The following is an 11,641-nucleotide window of genomic DNA, read 5'->3' as shown; positions in this document are numbered from 1 at the left end:
TGGCTCATGCCTGTAATCCCAGCACTTTGGGAGGCCGAGGTGGGAGGATCGTGAGGTCAGGAGTTCGAGACCAGCCTGGCCAATATGGTGAAAACCCTGTCTCTACTAAAAATACAAAAAGTTAGCCAGGCATGGTGACACACACCTGTAGTCCCACCTACTCAGGAGGCTGAGGCAGAAGAATCACTTGAACCCGGGAGGCAGAGGTTACAGTGAGCTGAGATCATGCCACTGCACTCTAGCCTGGGTGAAAAAAAAAAAAAAAAGACAACATGAAATGGAGGACGACGGCAATTATGTAAATTCTAGTCAAATCTTATACAGGCCATTACAACCAAGTCTCTAATAAAACCCCAGAGCCTGCCAGGTGCAGTGGCTCATGCCTGTAATCTTAGCACTTTGGGAGGCCAAGGTGGGCGGATCACCTGAGGTCGGGAGTTCGAGACCAGCCTGACCCACATGGAGAAACCCCGTCTCTACTAAAAATACAAAATTAGCCGGGCATGGTGGTGCATGCCTGTAATCCCAGCTACTCGAGAGGCTGAGGCAGGAGAATCACTTGAACCCAGGAGGCAGAGGTTGCAGTGAGCTGAGATGGTGCCACTGCACTCCAGCTGGGCAACAAGAGCAAAACTGCATCTCAAAAAAATAAAACCCAGAAACCCCAGGCAATAGCTCATTCACCAGGGCATGCCAGATACTGTAAAGCTATTAAAAAAAAAAAAAAAAAAGCAATTCAGAGAATCCCTTGGAGGTCCACATAATGGAATGGGACCTGTTATTTAAGCTAGAAATATAGAAAGGCTTACTCAGACGTCTGAAACTCCAGCTACAACACAGGACGAAGTATCCTGTGAAGAGCATCGTGATGCCACCGAATCCACTCTTCCTTATGGTGGTGTTGCATCTGATCCAGCCTGTTCAAAAGGAAACACGGCTTGTTGTTACAGCAACTGAAACTAGGGCCGGTATCCGCGAGTCATTCAAGTTTTCCCAGTTAGCCTGAGTGATGGAACTGTAAATCAGAGATTTACACGCACATATTTTAAACACATAAAGGCTAACTAACATCAAAGAACCTTAACTTGACTACATTCAAATTAGTTACTCTTGTTTTGGGTGCTTGGTTAAAATCTTTAGTGGGAGGAGGCTAATACAACTTGTTAACTTGAGGTTTAGAGTCTTTCTGGCTTTGGGAGGAGGCACAATCAACGTGGGCAAGGGAAAATTGGGGGTAGGTGTTAAAAAATACAAGCTGTTGAATAAATGGTAGCTGTTATTAGCTTTGGTGCTTTCAATTATGTCAAACTCCAAAATGAAAACAGACAAATGGAAAACTAGGAAGACAACACACATTTTAACATTTTTTTCCTCTCCTCTTTAGCCTTGCTTAACAGCCTAAAGAGAAACTTTTCCAAATGCCCAGAACCTGCAACAGAACGCAACAGTCAAACTCCAGCCTCACCTTTTTGTACAGCTCCCAAGAGCCTCATTAGAGAGAAGTTGGAGGTTGTAAGTCCGGTAGGGGGTTCCAAACTCCTTATATGAGTTGAGCTTCGTTCCAACAAAGAAACTATGGTTCCAAACAGAAGTCACTGTCATTGTTTACTGAAACGTACCCCCTTCCCCAACATCCAGTGCCGAAGGATCCAGGGCTAAGCCTCAGGAAGAGCATATTCTAAACAGGTGCATTAAAGGTTTCTGCATTGGACTGCAGCTAAGTGTTGAAAGTCAAATCAATTACAGGTTGAAAAAATGTATTTCAAAAGGCCAAGGGACCCCTGAAAATCAGGGCGTCTACTTGTTTTTTGGTCTGCTGAGTACCCTGGCCAGGTAGTTGATGTGCATGTGCTTCATTAAGTGAGTCTCTTACATCATCTTTTTGTTTTTGACAGTTTCGCTCTCTCGCCCAGGCTGGAGTGCAGTGGCATGATCTCGGCTCACTGCAACCTCCACCTCCTGGGTTCAAGTGATTCTCCTGCCTCAGCCTCCCGAGTAGCTGGGATTACAGGCACATGCCATCATGCCAGGCTAATTTTTGTTATTTTTAGTAGAGACGGGGTTTTGCCACGTTGGCCAGGCTGGTCTTGAACTCCTGACCTCATGTGTTCTGCCTGCCCCAGCCTCCCAAACTGCTGGGATTATAGGCATGAACCACTGCGCCTGGCCTCTTTTACATCTTCTATCATCTGCTAAACATGTCAGCCAAAAGCATGACTTTCTCCTTTTATGACTGTGACTTGTTCACAGTCAACATGCCTGTCCTATTACCCTATCGCTATTATTGGCCAGCAAACATTTCCTATTTATGTTCAGTACATGAATAACTTAAGCAGAACCAGAAAAGAGGGCTTATGCAGGCTGGGCGCGGTGGCTCACGCCTGTAATCCCAGCACTTTGGGAGGCTGAGGCAGGTGGATCACGAAGTCAGGAGATTGAGACCATCCTGGCTAACACTGTAAAACCCCGTCTCTACTAAAAAATATAAAAAATTAGCCGGGCGTGGTGGCGGGCGCCTGTAGTCCCAGCTACTCGGGAGGCTGAGGCAGGAGAATGGCGTGAACCCAGGAGGCGGAGCTTGCAGTGAGCCGAGATCATGCCACTGCACTACAGCCTGGGCAACACAGTGAGACTCCGCCTCAAAGAAAAAAGAAAAAAAAAAAGAGGGTGTATGCTCCTTAATCACATTTCTCCTGTACCTGGTTTTCTCTGTGTTTTATGACAGGTAATCTCTACTACTGATGGTTCTCTAGTCTTGGTTTGGTTCATCAAGATAAATTAAACACTGACAACAGGTTTAGCAAGTGTGGTAAAAGTTGCTGTGGATGTAAAAATATCCAAATGATCATTAAAGAACAATGAATCATGCTGGCTTCCAAGAAATTGCACAGAAGATAATTCTCTTGCAAGGTCAAGGTTAGTCTCTTAAAAAAAAAACCCATTCATCTTGGAAAAAATTTGAGGAAAACGGTGCAAAGAGACAACGTCCTGAAAATTGCGACCATGTTGTCAGCAGTGTCAGGACCACGTGACTCCCTGACCTTGCCCTACTTTCTCCAGTCAGGTGAGCCTACTGGCCTGACCTACAGTTAATTCAGTAACTGTTAGCTCACTGGCCCTGCCTTTTAAGTACCAAAGGAATGAGTTGGCTTCCTGAGAAGGGCAAAAGACCTACTAAAGGTCTTGCCTGAGCGAGAAAAGGTATAGCCCATTCTCTTGTGCAAAGATTCCAATAAAACTCTAATTTGCAGTCATTGGAGCTAGCCATTGCCCACTGAAATGACAAAGCTTTTTAAGGAGCCAATGGCACCACCTTTTAATCCCTATAGATTGATGTGGCTTTGAAGTTCTTGGCCAATGGAGGGATCAGGGCTTGACCTGATCCTAGGGTCTCTCTCCTCTGGCATCTTCTGTTCATTTGGTGGTAACATCAAAGTCTGAACTTTGATCCTGGATCCAACTTCAATAGTGTTTCAATTTATAATAGAAGTAGATGCCCTATGATGATTACACCATATTTACCGTCTGATACAGAAGTACCAAACTAAGTACAACATTTATTAGTTACAGACTATGGGCAATAAAAGGGATTAAAATAGTTTCTTACCACTATTTGGAAGGAACTTGTTACTGAAGAAAAAATTCTATTTTCCCTCCTATATCCTATCTCATAACCTTGGTAATTTAATGTTTTAAGTTACTGTATCTTATTATTGTATTCTTGGGAGCTAACAGTGAAATGTATCAATAACATATCAAACAAGGTATTGACTTCTATCTGTGGTCTTTAAACTCTACTTGAGGCTTACTGTTTGGGAGAGTTAGTAGTTAATACCTCCAGGTTCACCTGACTCTTCTATCTGTGGTCTTTAAACTCAACTTGAGGTTCACTGTTTGGAATAGTTAGTAGAGTCAGACGAACCTGGGTTTGAATCCTGATTCTGTCACTTACTGCATGAACATGGGCAAGTCACTTAATGTCTGAAGCTCAGGCCAGGTGTGGTGGCTCACACCTGTAATCCCAGCACTTTGGGAGGCCAAGGCGGGTGGACCACCTGAGGTCAGGAGTTCGAGAGCAGCCTGGCCAACATGGCAAAACCACGTCTCTACTGAAAAAAAAAAATTAGCTGGGCATGGTGGCAGGCGCCTGTAATCCCAGCTACTCTGGAGGCTGAGGCAGGAGAATCGCTTGAACCTGGGACGTGGAGGTTGCAGTGAGCTGTGATCGTGCCATTGCACTCCAGCCTGGGAGACAGAGCAAGACTCCGTCTCAAAAAAAAAAGATGCCTGAAGCTCAGATTCCTCAAGAGGAATAAGAGGGTGGGACAGTGGTGTCACTCAGAGCTGTTAAGAGGATTAAATGACATAATGTGTCTAGCATAACGATAGTCATAGTCATCACAGATAAACGTCAGGTCTCTCACTTTTTCCTCTAAAATGAAAAGTGTGTATCAAGGACACTCCTAAGCACTATAAAATATAGTACAGAAAATACACAAGTCCTTCAACTTGCTAGAGAGATTTATCATGGGGGGAGTGTGTGCATCTGCAATTGAAAAACACACAGAAGGCTGGACACGGTGGTTCACGCCTGTAATCCCAGCACTTTGGGAGGCTGAGGTGAGCAGATCACCTGAGGTCACGAGTTTGAGACCAGCCTGACCAACACGGAGAAACCCCATTTCTACTAAAAATACAAAATTAGCTGGGCGTGGTGGCGCATACCTGTAGTCCCAGCTACTTGGGAGGCTGAGGCAGGAGAATCGCTTGAACCCAGGAGGCAAGAGGTGAGCCGAGATCACACTACTGCACTCCAGCCTGGGCAATGAGCAAAACTCTGTCTCAAAAAACAAACACACACACACACACACACACAAGTATGGCACTATAACAAACATGGTTTTAGTTATGGTGTATTTTCTACAACATGGTTTAGTGGAAAGGATTAAACTAGGCCTCAGGAAACTAGGTTCTTCTTGCAGCTCTACTATTTATTGGCAACACAAACTTGGACAAGTCACTTATTCTCTCTGTGCCTGTTTCGTCACCTACAAAATAGGGATAAATTCACTCTGCCCACCTCTTGTGCCCAAAATAAAAAAAATACAGATAGAGGCACTCTGAAAACCACAAAGCAACACCAATGTTAATATAACTAAATGTGTTTATTATGGAGAAGGGGCTTGACTTTGTGACTACAACTTTGTACAAAAAAGTCTAGACATTAGGCCTGTTTATAGAAAGTAGTTAAAGAAAATGTAGCTTTGGGCTAGCAATGTTCTGCTCTTAGTACACATCCATTTTGAGACCAGGCAGATAGAGGTTTAGTGAATATGAGATCATTTGCAAAATCTACCAGAGAAGAAAACGATTTCCCTTTAGGAAGACATAATACCAGTTTTTCTCTTGCAAACCTATTCTGAATTGTTACAGGTCTCCTGTCAAAATAAGTATGAAAGCACCAATGGCCACTACACAAGACAGGTATGCTACTTTACAATCACCCTGCCCTTAGAAAAGCTTAAGAAACTTTATGTATTTTAACTAGAGAGGTGGTCTCATAACTAAAGATGAGATTCAGCAGAGAAAAGCAAAGATATTTCAAATGCCTGTCAGGAACTTCCTGGCTCCTTGGGCCTTGGTCTTCGCTCCTGTTAACCGATTCCAGCCATCAGCAAGGAGCCTCTAGGAAGCTTCTGAAGAGTTTGATTCATAATCAAGGTTGAATTTCAACGTTCAGTCTTTCGCCCTAAGTCCTTCTCGCCTCATCTCTCCTGTTTCCAGGCTCAATCACTGGTTTTATTCTTGGGTCCCAGTCTCTGTGGCCTACATTTTTTCTTTTGTTTTTGGCCACATCCTCCGTTTCTGGTCCTTGATCGTCACTGTTCCTTTCCTGAGCCTCCACTTCCACTTATCTGCCTTGCCTGCCCTTCTTACCTGGCTAGTTTTACCTGTGTCCTACCACCTGCATCCTACTTTGCTACTCTAAATTCCTAGATGTTGCATTTGCCTGAAACCTAGAACCTATTTCTTGTACAACCTGGTCCTGACTGGATTCTGAACACAGTGCTTATTCTATCTAGTTGAATTTTAAGTCTTTATATTTTTCTCCAGTCTGTTTACCCATCCAGTTTCTACCGGACATGCCTCTTCTCAATGCAGAAACTCAACTGCTTTCAGTATCGCCAGCCTGCCCTAGTGTAACCTTCAACTCTTGGGGGAGAGAAAAAGAGAGGGATAAACCACCACTACTGACCCCTGAAGCAAGAAGTAATATTTTCAGGACAATTTTTTTTTTTGAGACAGGGTCTCACTCCCGTCGCCCAGGCTGCAGTGAAGCGGCACATACCCACCCGGCTCACTGCAGCCCTGATTTTCCGGGCTCAGGTGATCCTCCCACTTTAGCCTCTCAAACAGCTGGGACTACAGGTGCGCCACCACACCCAGCTAATTTTTTGTATTCTTAGTAAAGATGGGGTTTCACCATGTTGCCCAAGCTGGTCTTAACTCCTGAATTCAAGTGATCCACCTGCCTTGGCCTCAGCCTCCCAAAGTGCTTAGATTACAGGTGTGAGCCACTGCACCCAGCTTCTTTCAGGACAACTTTATATGCAGTCTACTGGCATGCCTAGGTGAAAACAAACTAAATGACTGAAAATGTTAGTATTTTGACCCTTATAAATTCAAAAGGCAGAGCATTTTGGATGGGACAGATGGCAATTGAAAATAAGCTTGTTTACCTTGCAAGAGTCTTTCCCCCTGGGGACTGTTAAGTTGTGGCTTCCGGGCCATTGCATTCCAACACTGAGGCTTCCCTGGCAACACCCCTAGTCCAAGGTAACCAGGATAGAGCTCTGGAAACCACTCCAGCCCCACGCAGCTGCGAAGAGTTTTCCTGCCAGCAGCTGCAGCATGATTGGTGAAGGGGCTCTGAGGAGTGTGACGCTGGGCTGAACATACAGGGCTCTGGCACCCAGTGTGTGATGCTTGGAACTGACTATCAGATTTGGGCTCCAGAGACAACTGTCCCTCGGGACTCTCCATTAATGCCTTTACATCAGGGACACGATTATGATTCCGGGCTTCTGCTTTCTTTTCTTGAAGAAATATTGTAGCTAGAGAGGCAAGACTTTGACTACTTGACTGTGATACAGAATGAAACTCATAAGTTGTCTCCCTCGGAATGAGCAAACTTAAATGTGGTCTTTCCCCTTGAGACTCCTTTTCTGTGACTGAATCCCTGGTGTTGAAGTTCTCACAGCCATGGCTCATGACAGTCCGTTCCTGCTCTCCTGTTGCGGACATACTTTTCTCTGCATTTCCTTTGCTCCCACATGTCTCTACTCCAAGGGTAAGTCCTTTCTCTTGTTTCTCCATGACTTGGATTTTACCTAATGAGCTCATTTTAAGGCTTAAAATGAGTGATTCTGTGTTCTTTTCTGGAGTCTCAGTAACTGCAACATCAGTAGGGACTCCTGAGAGGTGATCCCTGCCTTTGGAATCTCTCTCATTGCTTAATAATGTTCTTACCCTTTTAACCCCATCACTGACATTCTTTGGAGAAATATGACAATCACCAGTAGGCACGTCTAGTAATTTTACTAGAAGTTCCTGTCTTTGGGGATCGATTTTGTCCAATTTCAGATCACCAGAGGTAGTTTGTACATCATTAGGTAGAGTTGAGGAATATTTTCTATCTTGATTTGACAAAGAAGGTTCTATTGAGCCAACCAGTAAAGATGCTCCAGCTTCTGAAGGATTACATCGACTTTCTCCTGATTTAGGCAAATCTTCGGCAAGTTCTCTTTTAGGAGACGTTTTCTCTGATGTGTAAAACTGAGCCTTGGTTTCTTCTTGGAAAGTAGTCTTTGGTTTAGTATTTTTTAACATTTTGAAGGATGGTTGGATTGGATTCTTGATGTCTTTATCTGCCTTTGTAGTAGTTGCTCTTTCCAAACCAACAGCTGGTAGTGGAAAGGTCTTCACTGTCTGTTCTGGTTTGTCCATCATCAACTTAGAATTTCTTTCTTCATTCTCTGTCTCTAACTCTTTCCCTTTAGCTTTAATTAAATCTTTGATTGGCCCTTTCATCTTTTTAGCACGTGGGAGTGTAGCTGGCTTGGACTGATAAACTTTTTGATCAGTAGGTATGGTTGGTCCTACCATCTTACAGTATGGCAAGTGGGATTTTAATCGTTTAAATGGCTTCTTACAATAAGGACACACTTCCATTCTGGGTGGATTATCACTCATCCTATTCCTGAAAAAGGTAAATGTGAGATTATGAGAAGCACATAGTTTGTAAATATCAATATTTTACTTCTGTGTTGTATCTTTTAAATTCATCTGGAACAAGCTAGATGTTTGCTACTTAAGGTTACAGCAAGTCAACTAGTCATTACATGAGTATAAAAATTGTTTAAAAACCCTTAAACACGTTATTCAAGGACAGAATGGTAAAGAATAAAAAACTTAGGCCAGGAACCAAAGGTTATTTATTTATTTTGGAAACAGAGTCTCACTCTGTCACCCAGGCTGGAGTGCAGTGGCACAATATCTGCTCACTGCAAACTCTGCCTCCCAGGTTCAAGCAATTCTCTTGTCTCAGCCTCCCAAGTAGTTGGGACTACAGGGGCATGCCACCATGCCTGACTAATTTTTTGTATTTTAGTAAAGACAGGGTTTCACTGTGTCCGTGTTGCCCAGACTGGTCTCGAACTCCTGAGCTCTGGCAATCCACCCACCTCAGCCTCCTAAAGTGCTGGGATTACAGGCGCGAGCTACCACGCCCACGCCCAGCCAAAGGTCACTGATTACAGCAGAGGTTTCCAAAGTGATAAATGGAATATCCACTAGGGTGTAAGAAGAAAATATTAAAATTACCACAATCTGAGAATGAGAAATGAAGCTCTACTAACATTTAGTCAGTAATATGCATATATATATATATATATACACACACACACGGATATACATAAAATGTATGTATAACGCACAAATATATACATGGCCGAGGACACAGTCCTGTTTTTCACTTATACTTTTTTTTTTTTTTTTTTTTGAGACAGAGTCTCACTCTGTCACCAGGCCGGAGTGCAGCGTCGGCTCACTGCAACCTCCATTTCCCAAGTTCAAGCGATTGTCCTGCCTCAGCCTCCCAAGTAGCTGGGACTACAGGCATGCGCCACCACGCCAGGCTAATTTTTGTATTTTTAGTAGAGACGGGGTTTCACCATGTTGGCCAGGATGGTCTCGATCTCCTGACTTCGTGATCCGCCCGCCTCGGCCTCCCAGTGTGCTGGGATTACAGGCGTGAGACACCACGCCTGGCCTACTTATAGTTTCTAGTACAACAGATTACTGGCAAATTAGTTTGACATCTTTTGTTAAACATATACCATGTAAAAAATTTAAAAAAAACATTTATACCATGTATATTTGTACCTGTTATTCTTTAGAGTCCAGAAAAGAAAATGTTTAATTCCAATGTTTAGTTGAAAGTTATTTCCTTTCTACATCTCTTATTCTTTCTATAAAGTTCCAGAGGGCGGGAAACATATCTATCCTGCACACAGCTGTATGTAAAAACCTAGCACTGAGCCTGGCATACAATATTTGTTCACTGAATTCTTTAGATATAAACGTTTAAATATTATTCAGTACTACAACTGATAATATCTTCTGACTACCAAAGAGATTAAAAAGGGTGACTAAAACCACTTATAAAATAGACACAATCTTCACCAATCCATTCAATAAAGCAACCAACCCACCTTATCCTGTACGAAGTCATTCAAAACAAAACTGTTTTCTGCCAACAGATTACAGTAATCATTCTTACTTTGTTGTTGTTTGGTCTTTTTTTTTTGAGATGGAGTCTTGCTCTGTCACTTAGGCTGGAGTGCAGTGGCGCGATCTCGGCTCACAGCAACCTCAGCCTCCCAGGTTCAAACGGTTCTCCTGCCTCAGCCTCCCCAGTGGCTGGGATTACTGGGATTAAGGGCGTGCACCACCACGCCCAGCTAATTTTAGTATTTTTAGTAGAGACGGGGTTTCACCATGTTGGCCAGGCTGGTCTTGAACTCCTGACCTCAGGTGATCCACCCGCCTCGGCCTCCCAAAGTGCTGGGATTATAGGCGTGAGCCACTGCGCCCGGCCTGCTGGGATTACAGGCGTGAGCCATCATTCTTACTTTGTTTGGAGGTACACACTAACAGGATGAAACCCACAGACTGTTTGTTTACAATAATACACACAAATGAAGCCAGTCCATGGACCTTCGGCTAATAACGTTAGAAAGGGCTTGACACCTGCTAGACGTTTCTGCCTCCACTCCACCTCACACTCAATCCTAAAGATCTCGGTACATTCCCACGATAACGTCTATACGTGGGTGTCTGTTTTCTTACTCGAGCTCCTCCAGGAGGATGCTAGTTTTGCGGGTGCTTCTCCCGGATCCCCATGCTTCCCCGATCACCGTTCCCGTGTGTGGCAGAATGAAACGTGAATGTCAGCCTGTGTAAGACACGATCAGACAGGTGACTGGGCAGCATGCACAGTGAGTAAATGCGGCACGATACTGAACCAAATAGAAATACAGGTTCCGGAAAGCAGAGAGTTAAGACCTCCCCAGCCTCCGGGCTCAAGGAGGACCTCAATAGTTCCACTAATCCTCACCCTCACCTCCGGCGCTCTCCAGCCGCCTTTCCCTCCTCCCGCCGCGTTACCAGCCTGCCCACCTCCCCGCATCCTTCCTTTCCCTGAAAGCTGTTCTGATTCTGCCAGCGGAGTGGATAGGGTCGGCCCGGCAGCTCCTGGGTCAGGGACAGGCGTTCCCGCAGCCCCACCGAGGATTTCCTCCTGCGGTTCCAGGAAGACCCTCCGCCGGCCCCGGCACCCGATTCCCTCCCCTCTCCGCTCAGGAGAGTCTCCCCCAGACTTAGAACGTGGGCCGCGGAAAACAAACCCGCCCTTGGAAGCTCACCACAGAGCACCGTCCTCACCTCGGAAGACCCGAAAGCCCAGGCGGCCCCGGCGACAAGCCCCCCAGGGAAGCCTCCCAGGCGCCTGCCCAACTCCCGGCCAAGGAACCGCGTCAGGCCGTCTGCACCACTGCCGGATAGGTCCGCCTATTTTAAAATATGTTACCTCACACGGATTCAACTCAAATACTTGTATGATATTTTTATGACATAATTGAATTTATTTGAAACCTGGCTTGACTTTTATACTGTACCCTCCGTTGGCTGTGAACAGGCGAGCACTTCCGCCACCCCAGGGGAGGTCCTTTCTCCCAGAAGCTCCTAGTCGCTCCTCCCCCTCCGAGCCCGCCTCTTCCCGTGGGCGGGGTTACCAGTCGGCGCGGTTGGGATGGTGCCACTGCGCAGTCGCGAGAGGGCGGTACCACAGCGGCAGCGACATGGGGGGGCGCGGAGCAGACGCCGGAAGTAGTGGTGGTACGGGTCCGACTGAGGGGTACTCGCCACCGGCTGCGTCCACCCGAGCGGCTGCGAGAGCCAAGGCCCGAGGGGGTGGGCGTGGCGGCCGCCGAAACACAACCCCCTCTGTTCCCTCTCTTCGCAGAGCGGCGCCGCGTAGCTTCCATCCGCCAGCTGCCATGAGCGAGCGCCTCCGTCCCAG

At 45.6% G+C, this 11,641-nt stretch overlaps 2 protein-coding genes across 26 annotated transcripts in view; one reads left to right on the top strand and one right to left on the bottom strand.

The window, feature by feature from the left end:
• The window catches only part of MTNAP1 (mitochondrial nucleoid associated protein 1), a 16,363-nt gene extending 5,045 nt beyond the window's left edge, over positions 1-11,318 (bottom strand). For 2 of the 23 annotated variants that reach the window (XM_063655388.1, XM_063655391.1), the window contains exons 1-5: positions 10,986-11,041; positions 10,411-10,516; positions 6,741-8,260; positions 1,466-1,573; positions 810-917 (exon numbers count right to left, since the gene is read on the bottom strand). In XM_063655388.1, coding sequence (XP_063511458.1) covers positions 810-917; positions 1,466-1,573; positions 6,741-8,253 — 1,729 coding nt within the window. In that variant the 5' untranslated portion in view covers positions 8,254-8,260; positions 10,411-10,516; positions 10,986-11,041. Of the gene's footprint in view, positions 1-609; positions 918-1,465; positions 1,574-6,740; positions 8,261-8,744; positions 8,853-9,841; positions 10,787-10,985 lie in introns of those variants that run through there. The other 21 variants (XM_063655385.1, XM_063655386.1, XM_054459861.2 and 18 more) reach the window with 18 other exon arrangements.
• The window catches only part of VCF1 (VCP nuclear cofactor family member 1), a 28,053-nt gene continuing 27,672 nt past the window's right edge, over positions 11,261-11,641 (top strand). Inside the window, exons 1-2 of one of the 3 annotated variants that reach the window (XM_063655395.1) lie at positions 11,361-11,457; positions 11,585-11,641. In XM_063655395.1, the coding sequence (XP_063511465.1) occupies positions 11,619-11,641 (23 nt within the window). In that variant the 5' untranslated portion in view covers positions 11,361-11,457; positions 11,585-11,618. The other 2 variants (XM_054459880.2, XM_054459881.2) reach the window with 2 other exon arrangements.

The sequence above is a fragment of the Pongo pygmaeus genome, chromosome 19 (assembly GCF_028885625.2).
Source record: "Pongo pygmaeus isolate AG05252 chromosome 19, NHGRI_mPonPyg2-v2.0_pri, whole genome shotgun sequence".
NCBI classification, from domain to species: Eukaryota; Metazoa; Chordata; class Mammalia; order Primates; family Hominidae; genus Pongo; species Pongo pygmaeus.
The sequence above is the reverse complement of the archived record's forward strand: the minus strand, read 5'-3'. Positions and strand labels throughout refer to the sequence as shown.